The following is a 14341-nucleotide window of genomic DNA, read 5'->3' on the forward strand; positions in this document are numbered from 1 at the left end:
TGAAGGGGATTTAGTCATGTTTCTTGAGAGAATGACATATTATTATTTCAAAAGGAGTAACTAGCTCTTTGCCATCTCCAAAGAATAAACTCTTAAACAAATACACTTAATTTGTAGTACGAGTAGTGGGTTAGATATAAGAAGTTGTCTGTTAAGAAGTTCCTATTAAACTCATGGAGTACCAGGATGGAAGGTTGTAAAGCCTTCATTTGGGGGTGTCAGTGGGCTATGGTGGGATTTAGCGTAAGATTTATCAGTTTGCTGTGGTTTAGACAGGTATATGAAAGATAAAGGAGGAGAAAACGCAAATGACCTTCAACCTGTTGCTTTCTGAAAATGTATTTCATGAAGTTGACTCTATGCATTGTGTCCTGCCATGTTTTATTTTCCAAGTGAAACTTTAGCATGTTTGTGTCTTCAGTTTTATTAAATTAGTTTCTCTTTTTTTTTCCTTTCAGAGAGCATTAGGTAATCAAAAGTCCACAGTAGTTGAATTCAGCAATAAAGATGCCTCTGAAATTAACAGTGAGCAAGATAAAGAGAATTCCTTAATCAAAAGTGAACCAAGAAGAATTAAAATATTTGATGGAGGGCAAGTACAAATTTTACTTCTAAATGTACATTTAAATTTTCTTTTTAAATGTACATTTGCTTTCATGTGAATGAAGACTTATCAGTGTCAGTTTTATGTAAATATTGCAAGGTATCTCAGCTTATTAACAGAATCTTCATGGCAAAATATATATTCAGTATTATGTTAAATCCATTTTGTTCAAGAAAATGATAACTGTTTAGGAAATATAGGTCTTGGGAGGCAATTAAGAACATAGTTTTCAGCATGAACCCTGGAGTTCACACTGATTTACAGTAAGGAGTGTCTTGGAAAACCTGCTCGAAGAGAGATGAACTCATTACCTATTTGATGTCTGTGTATTTTGTTATGAGAAAACCAAAATGTAAAAGCCAATCATAGTTATCATGAAACTCAGAAATAACAGTTGTTGTGATTGAATTTAGCAAGAAAGAAGACTTTTAAACCCATGACTTATAAGAGGAAATATTTTAAAATTAAACCTAGTATTGAATAAGTTTGTTTGATTAGAATTAGCTATTAGAATATCAAGTGTTGATGCGAAAAGCTGGAATATTCTGTTACTTGTACCTGCATAAAATTTATATTGATTCAGTCTAAAAATTGTGCCTTGTTTTATTTTTTAGGTTGAGTTTTAATCATCAATATTTTATCAAAGACATAGTATCCAATTTCCCTATTCATCTTTCTTTCTTTAAATTAGATATAAATCAAATGAAGAGTATGTGTATGTCCGAGGCAGGGGAAGAGGAAAGTACATTTGTGAAGAATGTGGAATACGTTGTAAGAAACCTAGTATGTTAAAGAAACACATACGAACCCACACAGATGTCCGCCCCTACCACTGCACTTACTGTAACTTCTCCTTTAAGACCAAAGGTATGAGATGACATTGCTTCATGGTCCTTTCTATATTCATTGAGTTAGTAGCTCTAAGACCCAAGTATACATATTCTGTGACCAACAATGCAGTAGCTAAAATAGACTAATACAAATTACATCTTACCTACATTGTAGACTTTTTTTCTTTATGCTTCTGGACCTCTTGGGGGGAAAACGATTGTTTATTACATGCTTTTAGAATATGAGTATATAATAAATACAACATTTTAAAAGGAGCAATTGGTCTTTTTAAATTTTATTCCCCAATTACAGTTGCATAACATGACAACTAACACATTTTCAAAAATACTTAATTTGGGGCCGAAGAAGAAAAAGAAATTTTCATGATTACTTAGGTGTTAAACAATTGAAAAAATTTAAAATAATAACTGTAGTAAACTTATGATTATATTCATGCTTTATTATCTAATTTTAGGTGTGCAGCTCTTTTTTTCTTTTCATGATTTTTTTTACCCAAATTCTGTTGAATTTCAGCTTCAAAAGTTTTCTAACTTTTACTTTTATACTGTTTAATGTTTGTAGAACTCAGATCTAGTCATTAAAATTATACTTGGTACTGTTTCTATATTCTTTATACAGGGTGGGGCAAAAGTAGGTTAACAGTTGTGAGTACATGAAACAATGAATTTATTCTTGTATTATTATTTATTAACTATTGTATTATTTTCCATATAAACAACTGCAAATCTACTTTTGCCCCATCCTGTGTGTTTCTTACGTTGTAAGCCTTTATTATAGTTATGGTGATTTTAACCTCTACAAGTTTTCTGTAGCGTATAATGAATACACTACTATAAAATATTTACTTTCTTCATTAGGTCCCTTGTTCATGAATCATTATATGAAAATTTGTGACTTGAAATTTTAATATCATATAACACCCTTTAAAAAGTAAGAATCTTTCTAAAACAATACAACATAATTATAAAATCTATCTGAAAGGATTATATCTGTAAAAAATACTTAATTGATAGTTTTTTACAGAACTACTGTGTCTTTTTTGAATAAACATTTGCTTTACTTTTTTGATTGATTTTCTTTGCAGCTTTTGTTTTAAAAGTTCATCAATTCTTCAGCAAAATTTATTACGTTTTGTGGCTAGTATTTATCAGCATTTAAAGAGAATTAAAATATGTATCATCTAAGTGGCTTCAAAGTAGTTCTCCTTAAATGCCAATAGTATCTGAAATAAAGATGATTTCTTTTAAAACTGTTCTTCAAATAGCCTGTAATATTTTCTAAAGATTTCAAGAAATAGTGAGGAGTTGAGAGAAACAGTAATTCTGTACTTTTTTTATTGTGATGTAAAACTTTCTTCTGGAAATGAAGGGTGGATTTCAGGATGATTTTCCTGGTCTTGTGTGAAGGCTTTGATAGGATAAAGTGCTTTGATCTTTTAGCCCAATTTATTGTGCTTTTTTTGCCACTGATTTTAGTTCTATAATTAAGAAAAATCTATTAATTTCTACTTTGAGACCAGAACACCAGTAATAGGCTGATATAACCAATAAAAGGTTACCAAGTACAAAATGATGTTACCAAATGAAGAGGATCAAAGTATACTAGGAAGTGGGTATTTCTCAATAGAAGGAGGGAAGGGAATCAGGATATTTTAAAAAAATATGTTCATAAAATAAGGGGCAAGAAAGGAAGAAAACTTAGATAGTGGGAAACCAAACGAGACTATAGAAATTTCTGGTCAAAGAAAAGTACTATGAGTCACCAAGTATTAGTGAAATAACTTAAAACAACTTCATGTAAATTCTTAGGTGTTTATTAAATAGTGGACAGAGTATAATGACCCCTGAAAAGTGATTGTTGTATGTTAGCAGTTTTCCCGTCTCTCATATCTCTAATCTGCCTCATATCTGAATTTACATTAAACTTTCTGTTTTATCAGATAGGAATTATGTGATAAAAATGATTTGAAAAAAGCTACCTAAGGTGACTGGTAAAGAAAATACTAGAAATTCAGTATTTCCCTATTGACATGACAGTTCTCCTCTATTATGGTCTTCCCTTGTAGCAGTCTACCTTTTATAAATATGCAAAAAAATAAATAAAGATATTCCATACTTCTTAAAGGTAGCTAAATAATATAGGCTTGTTTTATAGTTGGCTGTAGATTTTAAGCCCTACTCTCATTTACTTTGTTTTCCTAGCCAGTTCAACTCTACTTCTTATTGAATGTGTCCAGTTATATTAAGTGAAAGTAGAAGTGATATAATGGCATGATATATTTATATAATATATGTATACACACACACACACACACACACACACACACACACACAAGAATAGCAAAATACTATCAAGGGAATGAGCTATAGTGCTAGAAATTGATGCCTTTGGTGGTAATGCTTGTAAATCTGTACTTCAGCATTTGTTCTCTTAGTTTATTTTATGAGTACATTTTCAAAATAATTGATTTGTTTTCACTCTTCTGCTTTAAAGGTCAGTCAATAGGAAATACACAGTGAGCTTGCATCTCTGTAGCATTTAGTGCCATTTATATCATAGAAAGCTAGATAGAATCTATTTGTGGCTATAGGAATCCAGAAACCAAATCTCTCTTGCTTTCCAGAGGATTTAGATTAAGGTTTATTAAATCTGTTGAAAATTTTATCTATTAAATTAATGTACAAAGTTTATAGCAGTGCTGGGGATATTTGCATTTTAATGTGCATATTTAAATGTAAATTGTTTTGTATATTTTAAATTATTTAAGAAGTTGGTTAATAGCAATAGCTGGTTGTGAGAAAATTTGCTTATTGAAAACTTATATTTCCAAATATGCCTAGTTACAATTATACAGTAACTTTTTCAAAAGGAAAATAGTCTTCTGTGGCTATCTATTTTGGAAACAAAAGCATTTTAAAAGAACATTATTAATGGATCTTGTATTTGGGTAATACTGTTATTAGACTAGAAAGTGTTCTGACTTATAAATGGAAATTTCAGCCAATTAATTTGGCCAAACTATTTGTTGTTACTTTTAAATGTAAAAACTAAAGCACACAGAAAAGTAGAGATTTGTATAATAAACATTGGTATGCCCATCATTTAAAAACAATTATTATTTTGCCATATTTGCTTTGTGTTTTGTTTTTTAAAGTGTACTGTAAGTAATTGTCAGACATGGCCAAGGTATTTAAGCCAAGTGTTATCTCTAGAGTCATAGAGGTCAGGTTTGATGAATCCTAGGCATTTTCTGGCCTGGGTGCCTTCTTACACTTGAACCCCTGAAGCACTAAGCTATGGGATGGTGTGCATACTTTCTAGTGCAAGAATTGACTTGAACAAATGTGACCAGGTCCATGGACTTAGTGCATATTTAGTGGAATTGAGGTTCTATAAATACAGCAACTTTGCAGACCCTTCAGCAACCATAGGCCCATAATCTAGACCAATAATTCAGGCATTTTTGCCTCTTCTAAAGACTTACTCTCAAAGTTTTTTGCCCTGCCCACAGAACTCAGTATTTAGATTTTATTTCTTTTCTCAAAGGATACGGTTTTCCCTTGTTGGCAGTTTTTCTGTGTGTGGCATTCTGCTTGGCAGACCCAGAAGAATCCATGCTCTCACCCCGCATTCATGATCACTTAGGGTAGGCATGTCCAGTGGTTCCCACTTAATCCAATAGTACGTATAGGGATTCATCCACCAGCTGCCAGAGGAAGCATGCCATTAGAGATACTACTGTGAGACTTTTAGTCAATGTGAAGTGAAAGGAATGCAGGAAATTCGTTCTTATGTTCCAAACACACAGAATCACTATTTATAATGTAACAATAACCAAATATAGTTTTTAATAGTCAAGCTGGAAATTTAAAAGGCTAATTCCTAGGTACCAAAAATAAAAGAAGAAACTCCAAGATAGCTTGATGAACAGATACTTTTTAAAAAGTCCATAGGAACATCAAAGCCATCTAGATAATATGCAGAAATACTTGGGATGTTAATGCTAATGCTGAAATGGAATCAAGGCCTCAGAAATAAGCCTGGCTCTCCTGTCCAGAGACTTTTGGGGGAAAGCCACCTGCTAAAAATCGAAACCCTGTACCTATGCCATGTAAAAAACAAAACAAAAAACAAAACCTGGTCCAGAATCAGTGGTGTGAAACCACTAACGTCCCAGGCAGAAGCAATTAGAAAACTGACCCAAACAAAGTAGAGGAGTCAGATTTGAAAAGAGAAACTATTACTAATAAATAACAAGGTTTCTACAACATACAGATACCAGTATTTTCTTTTGTCCAAATTTTAGTCATTGGGATTGTATGACTACAACCTGTACTTTCACTTGAAATAGGATTGGAATTTGCCAGTGTTGACAAATGGAGTAGCAAAATAATACTATGTAAGCTTAGTAAACATTCTTTTCCCTTAAGGAAATCTGACAAAACACATGAAGTCCAAGACACATAGCAAGAAATGTGTGGATTTAGGCGTCTCAGTAGGTTTAATAGATGAACAAGATACAGAAGAATCAGGTAAGGCTTTATTCCATATTTTCCATAAATGCTATTTACAATGTACTATTTTTTGCATCCATATTCTTCTTTTCATTCCACTGATACTGCTTAGTTTCTGTTTTCATTACCTCTTGATTATACTATGCTGTAGACCCCTCGGTTTGCTCATCTCTAATTTGTCTTCCTTCCTATCCATTTATCCCACTGATGTCAAAATGATCTTCCCGAAGCACGTGTCTGATCATACTGCTCCTCTGCTCCAAGTCTTCGTTGGTTTCTGTTTGCCTACCAGATAAAGTATGAGCCACTCAACCTTACATCCTCAAAGTCCTTTGTAATCTGGTGCCTAACCTACTTCTTGACTTTTATTTATCGTTTTCTTTTACCTCTCGTAATGCTTGAATTTCCTGCTTACACGACATTGATTCAGCTTTCTATTTATGCAGCCCTCCCTGACACCCCCGCCCTCAATCCCCACGCAAACCTGGCTCCCAGTCTGCATTGATTGAAGTCTTACTTTCCTTCAAGATTGACTCATATCCACTGCTGTCATGAAGCCTTCTCTGATTTTCCCTTCCCACACTACTTGCAGGAAGCAGTTTTTCCTTACTCTGAACTGCTATAGTATTTTAGTTTTCCAGCTGAAAAAGTGGAATACTTTCACTTCCAGCTGAAAGTATTGAATCCCTTTCTGCCTTATTTTGGGATGATTTATATGCTTATCTTACCTCGCCACTGAAATTCTTGAGCAGATCACGAGCAGAATTGGTGACTGAGTAATGCTTGCTTCACCCACAGCCATTAGCAGAGTGCCTTGCACCTGGCAGCTACTCTGGATATATTTGTGGGATAAAACATTTGCTCGCTCCCCAAAATGTTTGTTATTTTGAAAAAGTTAACCAGCTATTTTCTTAACAATGTTAACTCAACAAATAAAAGTATTTGTCTTCAATCAGTTTAAACCTGTTAAGGAAAATAGAATTATCCTTTTTTAAGACTCTTTTTAAAACCTAAGACTTGTCAACAAAAAAGTTGTCCTACTGTTTTTTTTAAAAAGCCCTAAACTAAACATTTACCTTCTTTACCTTACCTTGCTTATTTTATTTAATATGCATTAGTTCAATGTACAGAAAATTTCCAAAGAAAAACGGAAACAACATTGAAAATATAGGTAAAAAACCAAATGCATCTAATTCTTCCTGACAACCAGTAACACACTAAATTAATCAGCCTGACTTTATTTCTAAATATGCTAGAAAAGTGACTCTCAGCTTAAGTGGTTCAGCCGAGATGATTTATTACTCTAAGCACAGGACAGGACTGCCTTCAGCCCTTTTGGGGCACTGACAGATTCTGAATAGAAGGAAAAAGTAACCACCACAAATTTAGGAAATAAGCTGCTTTTTAATGGTTTACATACATATTCATGTTTTGATACATACTGAGGATGACAGAATTAGGATTTAAAAATACCCCATTAACATGTAGCTTTTTGTCATAGGAACATATTTATTAAAAGCCAGTGCTTTTCAGTTTTATTGAAATATAACGGATATACATCACTATATAAGGTTAAGGTATACAGCACAGTGGTGTGAATTATATGTATATTGTGAAATAATCACAGTAAGTTTAATTAGCATTCATTATCTCCTATAGATACAATAAAAGAGAAGTAAAAAATGAAAAACCTATTTCCTTTATGATGAGAATGCTCTTAACTTTTGTATACAAGAGGGACTACCCCAAAAACCCAGAATTTATTTATAAAAAATTGTATATTTATTCTTACATGTGTAAACTTGGGCCACCTTCAAAATATTCTCATTTTATGCAACGCATCTATCAAGACTTTTTTCCACTGCTCAAAACAGTTTTTGAATGTGTCGATTTTGATGTGTTTTAAGTGCTTCTGCTGTTTTTTGTTTCACCTCTTCCACATTGGCAAAATGTTTTCCTTTGAAGACTTTTTTCACCCAGGGAAACAAAAAATAATGCCATTCAGGGCAAGACCAGGTGAATAGGGAGGGTGGGGCGCGGGGATCATTCTGTTTTTGGTCAAAAACTGCTGAACACTGAAGTTCTGTGCAGGCAGTTGTGCTCCTAAATCACCCATCATGAAATGGGCAAACCTGTTACAAGAGTCTCAAAAAAATAGTCACTGAAACTGAATGCAGCCTCTCACATAATGCCAGCTGGTGCACTGATACAGACTGGCTCCTAGAACACTCAGCAGAGAAAGCCTGCCCTCCAGAAGATAATTCTGGTTTGGGCCCTCCCCCCACCCCATACACCATATTAACACTGTTGTCACTATGCTATACATTACATCCCTGGTACTTACCTTTTAAATGGAACTTTGTACCTTTTGACCACCTTTCTTTACTTCCTTCTCTTCTCACCCCCTACCTTGGGTAACCACTAATCTGATCTCTCCTTCTATGGGTTTGGTGTTTTGTTTTGTTTTGTTTTGTTTTCACATTTCACATATAAAAACTAATTTTTTAATTGTTAGGAATTTAATTCTTTGTCAATGTCTTTGTTTAATTCTGTGTCAGTGTCTTTTTATGTTGAGCAACTCAGAAGTAAAAAGCTAGGAAAAATGAGTAACAGTTTTAGCAAGTATATTAATGCCCATAGACTAGAAAGGGATAAAGTAGAGGTTGCAATATAAAATACTGATGTCTGGAAAATACGGAAATATAAGGTATCATTATAATAATACATATTCTTACATGTTTTATTTCTTCAAGAAGAGGAATCCTATAAAAAATTAAAGGGTCTGTAGAATGCACTAACTTGTTAAGGAAGATAGTACTTATATCCCAAATTTGCATAGGGGAATTAAGTATGGTTTCCATTAATTATCATTTATTCTTTAGATTGGCTGGCTGGCTGATGCACTTACATATCTTTGTATTCATTTTTGTGTTTCTCATCTCATTCCAAAACCATCTGATGCAAGTCTTTAGATTATAACTCAAATTTACAGCCTAATTTTCTCTTCAGATTAGATCTTCTGATAAACCTAGATAGTTTTACATGTTTTTCTCACAGTTTAATTTTTTAATTACTGTATTTATAGGTAGTGTACTTGAAGTTGTTTCACAGTTTTTATCAAGTAGTAAATTATAGCATGTGCTGTGTAATACAGCACAAGTGCTATGTAATACTAGGGGCTTAGTAATTTATTAATATGCTAACAAAATATATTCTACTTTTGCTTTAGTATAGGCTTGGGATAAGTTATAAATGTAGTAAACATTTGCTATTTTAAACAAATTGTCTTATTTTCCTTTTATTTTCATTTGCTTTTAAAAAATGTTATGAGTTTTTTTAAACACAAAAAGTTACACAAAGTTTTATTACATGCACGCACGCCTTCACACCAGAGTTGATTATATAGTGTGGGCAAAAGTAGCTTTATGGTTGTGAGTGCGTGAAGCAGAGTTTATGCTCACATTACTGTGTATTAGTTATTGTATTATTTTCCACACAAACAACTGTGCACCTACTTTTGTCCTACCCTGTAAATATTTTCTCACGTTTGTTTCAAATCTTTTTCATAAATTCATTGTATGTTTGAAAAAAACAAGCTAAGTAATTACACATTACATGCAGTTTTCCTTGCCCATCATTCCAGTCACTCCCCCCTACAGGGGCAAACAGTGCAGTTAAGGCTTTTCCTTTCAATCCCTGTAATGTGTGTGTATATATGTATATATGAAGAGTATATGGTTTTGTTTATATTTGTTTTTAAATTTGCAGAAACTTTACCACCTTGTACGTAGACACCTAGAAAATTAATTTGCTTTATAATTTTAAATTGTTCTCCAGAAGAGATGTTCCGTTTCTGCATATCCTAAACTATATCTACTATTTCAAGAATTTAAACTTTTGGCCAATTTCGTCAATTGATAGTTTGCTGTCTTTATTTGTGTTTTCTTGATTACCATTGTAATGTTGGGTCTTATGCTTTAAAAAGGTTCATTCCAGTAAACTGGTGATAGTTAAAGATGGGGTTTCACTTAGCAATTCTTCAGATGTCCATGTGTTGGCGGGGAGAGTCCCTAAGACTGGAATATTGCACTGTGTGTCCGGAAGGTGCTTGATTTTCTAGTCCCGCGCTACCCCAGAATATGCCATCAATTCTTCATCAGTCTCCTTTGCTGACTTCACCTCCCCAGCCTGTAAATGGCTGTGGTCTTCAGTCTCCTTTCTGTCTGTACTCACTCTCTGGGTAATCTCACCCAGTCTTCTGACTTTAAATGCCGTCTATATGCTGGTAATTCCCATATTCACTCCAACTTTACATATCCATCTGCCTATACACCATCTGCACTTTGCTAATAGGCATTTGAAGTTTGATGTGACCCAACTTTTGATTTACTTCTTACCTCTAAGAAGCACACTTTTCTTATAGTCCTCCCCTATCCTTCCCGCTGCTAGACCAAAAATCTTGAAGTCATTCTTGATGCCCTCATTTTGCCTCCAATCCACCAGATTACCTTTCTGCTCTTCCTTCAAAATATATTCACAATTCAACCACTTTTAACTACCTTTGCCATGCAACCCTGGTCACAGCTACCATACCATCATCTCTGCAGAATTGTTTGTGGTGGCCTCTGACAGGTTCCTGCAGTTCAACCCCTGCCCCTTTACAGACTGTTTTCATCACAGCAGCCATAGCAGTTTTTTTTAAAAATCATGTCTTTCCTTTGTTTAAAACCCTCCAGCGGTTTCCTGTCTCCTTCAGAACAGTGATCTACTATATACCTTCTGGGCTCTCCAGCCCACTTACCCTTCCTCATTACCACCTCTCAGAAGCTCTTCTACTCCTGCTCCCCTTGCTCAGCCAGCTGCAACCACACTGATCTTGCTGTTTACTGAGCACACCCAGCAGGCCCCCCATCTGGCCTTTGCACTCACTTCCCGTCTTTGGAATGCTCTCTACCAGGTGCCGCAGGACTTACCTTGGTATCTCCTTCAGATGTCTCCACAGTGAGGACTTCCTGATCCCATTCAAAACAAAAAAGCACCTCAGTCTCTCAGTGCTGCTGCCAGCATTGCTTAGGCCTCCTATTTTGCTTTATATTTTCTTATAGCACCAAGTGCCCCCAGAGGTGAGGACAGAGGTTTCACTGTGTTTACTGCTCTATCTCCAGCTCCTTAGGATTGCACCTCACAAGTAGTAGATAGTAGTAAATCATTGTTATTTACTAATTAACATATTAGTAAATGATTAATAAATATTATATTAGTAAATGATTGAATGGATCACTGGGAACAAGTGACCTATAATCTGGCAGGAAATAATTCAAGATTCTTTTTAGAATTTGATATATTAGTTACCCATTAACTTCCTTTACTAAAATCAGTTGGTAGCTATAATATAATATTTAAGGCCTTTAATTATAGGGTTTGCATAACATAGTCAAGGCCATTGTAGGCATATTGAAGTGGCAAAGGCATTTGTTTGGTAATTTCTCGTTTTTTGATCAATGACTCAGAAAACTAGAAGATAATTTATCTAACTATTCCATTTTCGCATCTTCAGTAATGATCGCTCCAGATTGATAAAAACCTGTTTGTTTTTTCAGTAGTCCAGAGAAGAAAAATTTATTCCCTTTGAGATTCCTTCATTTATCCATTTAGCATTTCAGCACTGTTTAGTAGGCGCACAGTCACTGCCCTTAGGAGCTCCTCGCCCTGGCTGTGAGGTTGGAGTGTGCCAGACTTGGCAGGGTTCACTTCCAAAGGCTGGGTTCAGCAAAGAAGCAATGATGGCCCAGTTGGTTGCAGAAGGATCACTAAGTATATCCCAGAAGAAAGGAAAGGAAGTTACTCATTCATACATTACTTTATTTCAAAAGGTATCAATGAAAGGATAGGGTAAGGGAAGGTAGATGTTCTGGACTGAGGGAGTTGTGTGAGCAGAAGTCCAGAGAAGTCCAGAGGAATAGGGTGTTCAAGGGTAAAGGGTACCGGATGAGAACGTTGGAGAGGGCGCATCCTGGGACGGTGGTTGGTGAACAGATCATCCTCTGTGAGCACTTTAGCGTGGGAAGCAGTCATTCTACCTTTCAACTGTACTCACTTATCCTTAGATACAATGTCTCTGCTGTGGCAGTTTATACCTTTTTGATGTTTGGACACTTGAAAACCATTTTCTCTTAGATACGATTTTTCAATATTTGTAGTCTTGTAAACATTCAATAATATACAGAGTTCCTTTTACTAAGAAAGTGTTTTTTTGTATTATTTAAAACCATTGCCTTGTTTAGGCCCATATGTTTCTGATATTTAATCCAGATTATTCTCTCTAATGTCCTTGAAACAAGGAAACAAGTGATAATCTTTGACCCGGGAATTTTTATTACTGCCAGTTTTGTTTTTTGTCTTCTGTTTTATTTCGTAGTGGGACTTTAGATAGTAATAGCTAAAAGAAGCATGATTTCATTAAGTTCCATTCAGCAACAACAATAATAATACTATAGAGAAAAAATTCTTTTTCTGGAAGGGTGTTTTTACAAGCAAAGTACATCCTTCTTTCTCCACCAGATGGAGTTTACAAATTTGGGTGGAAAGTCTGGTATGACTTTTCCCTCATGACATCCAGCTTGTGTTTATATGTATAAATGTGTGATGACTAATTTAGAAATCTCACTCTTCATTTATTAAATTAGCAGCATTATTTTCCCTGGAATTAATGTCTGCCCTGGTCCAGCATCACTCTGGTATAGAATTTTCTTCATAGAATAGACTAACATAAAAGATAAAGACTTGATTTGTTTCTACTTTAATATTTCTATATTTTAAAACATTGCCTTTATCAACTACATAAAGGTGTTATGAGGATTAGCAGCATGTTATGAAGTGTTTGATTTTACTATCAATTTCATTTTCCAAGAAAACACACAAATTATTAGATATAACTAATAAAGTGGCTTGACTTCAAAAAAATTAGAAGGGAGACTAAATATTTTCAGGTGTTACAGTTTTAAGTTTCGAAGTATGTATCTACTAGTAGAACAAAGTTCTGGGGTTTAGAGGCTGGTCTGCTTCAAGTGATTTTATATGCTGGGGTCTCGTCCCTGCTCCTTCTTGCCCAGTGCAGTTTCCCTGCCCCCTGGTCACACAGGGTAAGCTCACCATCTTAACACTCAGGTTACTCTGAGACTTCAGCTGCCACATGAGATCCTTTGTCAATATTGAAATGCCTGCCTGACAGTGTAGTCCCCATTTTCTTGGCCCAATAAATGAAAATGAAAATTGTGCGATGTAGTGCCTTCTGACACATAGCTTGGCTATTATGGTTATCAAATGCTTTTGTGGAATCCTGGGGTCATCATGTCATTTCTCATTTTCTTAACCTAACAAAAATCCGATGTTAAGCCCATCTCATGTTATACTCCAAGAAACCACACTAGGATTCCATTTGTTGTATGTCTACAATAAAAGTTCGGGAAGATGCTAAGGTGCCGCCACAGCAGTGGTTGCAGTTTGCTAGCTTGCATTCCAGAGGTGGTGATTACAGGGGCTTTTCAGATGCCTTTCATCAGGCCTCCACAGCTGCATGGAGTAAGGCATATGTGGTCCAGCCATGTGAAAAGGGGGCGTCTGAAATAACTAAGAAAAAACTATCGAAGGAATATCTTTTTTCACCAAGGTTTCTGTAAACAGTTGAAATTTACCCTTTAATTATGCTGGTAGATTACAGATGCCAGATAAACCATACAGTGTTTAAAGAAAAATAAGCCAAATTTAGGAGCCACTTGTCTTTTAGGAAACCAGTACTGTAAAACATCACGTCTTAATATGAAAATTTGTGACATTGTCTTCAGTAGAGACTGAGTAAAATGCCTAAGTAGTTTTGGTAGCCACACTTCATATTTCATATTTAAAAATGTGGAATTTCAGTAGTAGAGCTCTACAATATCTTAAAAAGGACTGTTAGATTTGCCACACTTTTATGAGTCACACATATTTAACCAACTAACAGGACATACAAGAACTTGGTACATATACTCAGATCTTGGTTATCTCAGACATCTGGGAAATGGGATAAATCTTTTCAAAGAAAAAATAATCACTAAGGTGGTGTTTGGGAGACAGGATTCTTAATCTAGTCCCTGCCAGACTTTGCAGGACAGCACCCAGAAATCTAAGGACAGTGTTTCTAGGATTATAGGACAAATTTGGGGAGTCAGTCATTTAATTGATCTTTTCTGTAGCACACACATAATCATCACCAAGCAATTTTATCTCTGAGCTTAAATCTATTCAACAAAATGTATTAAATGCTTACGATAGGCCAGAGAGCAGTACTACAAAGTATCCCATCGTAATGTTTATTTTGTAAACACCATCG

At 34.9% G+C, this 14341-nt stretch overlaps 1 protein-coding gene across 6 annotated transcripts in view; it reads left to right on the top strand.

Annotated features, from left to right (window-relative positions):
* The window catches only part of HIVEP1 (HIVEP zinc finger 1), a 146101-nt gene that overhangs the window by 116692 nt on the left and 15068 nt on the right, over positions 1–14341 (top strand). For all 6 annotated transcript variants that reach the window (XM_045847034.1, XM_045847035.1, XM_045847033.1 and 3 more), the window contains 3 exons: positions 459–592; positions 1296–1471; positions 5887–5988. In XM_045847034.1, the coding sequence (XP_045702990.1) occupies positions 459–592; positions 1296–1471; positions 5887–5988 (412 nt within the window). The remainder of the gene's footprint in view (positions 1–458; positions 593–1295; positions 1472–5886; positions 5989–14341) is intronic.

The sequence above is a fragment of the Phyllostomus hastatus genome, unplaced genomic scaffold (genome assembly GCF_019186645.2).
Source record: "Phyllostomus hastatus isolate PE091 unplaced genomic scaffold, TTU_PhHast_1.1 phas_contig_524, whole genome shotgun sequence".
NCBI classification, from domain to species: domain Eukaryota; kingdom Metazoa; phylum Chordata; class Mammalia; order Chiroptera; family Phyllostomidae; genus Phyllostomus; species Phyllostomus hastatus.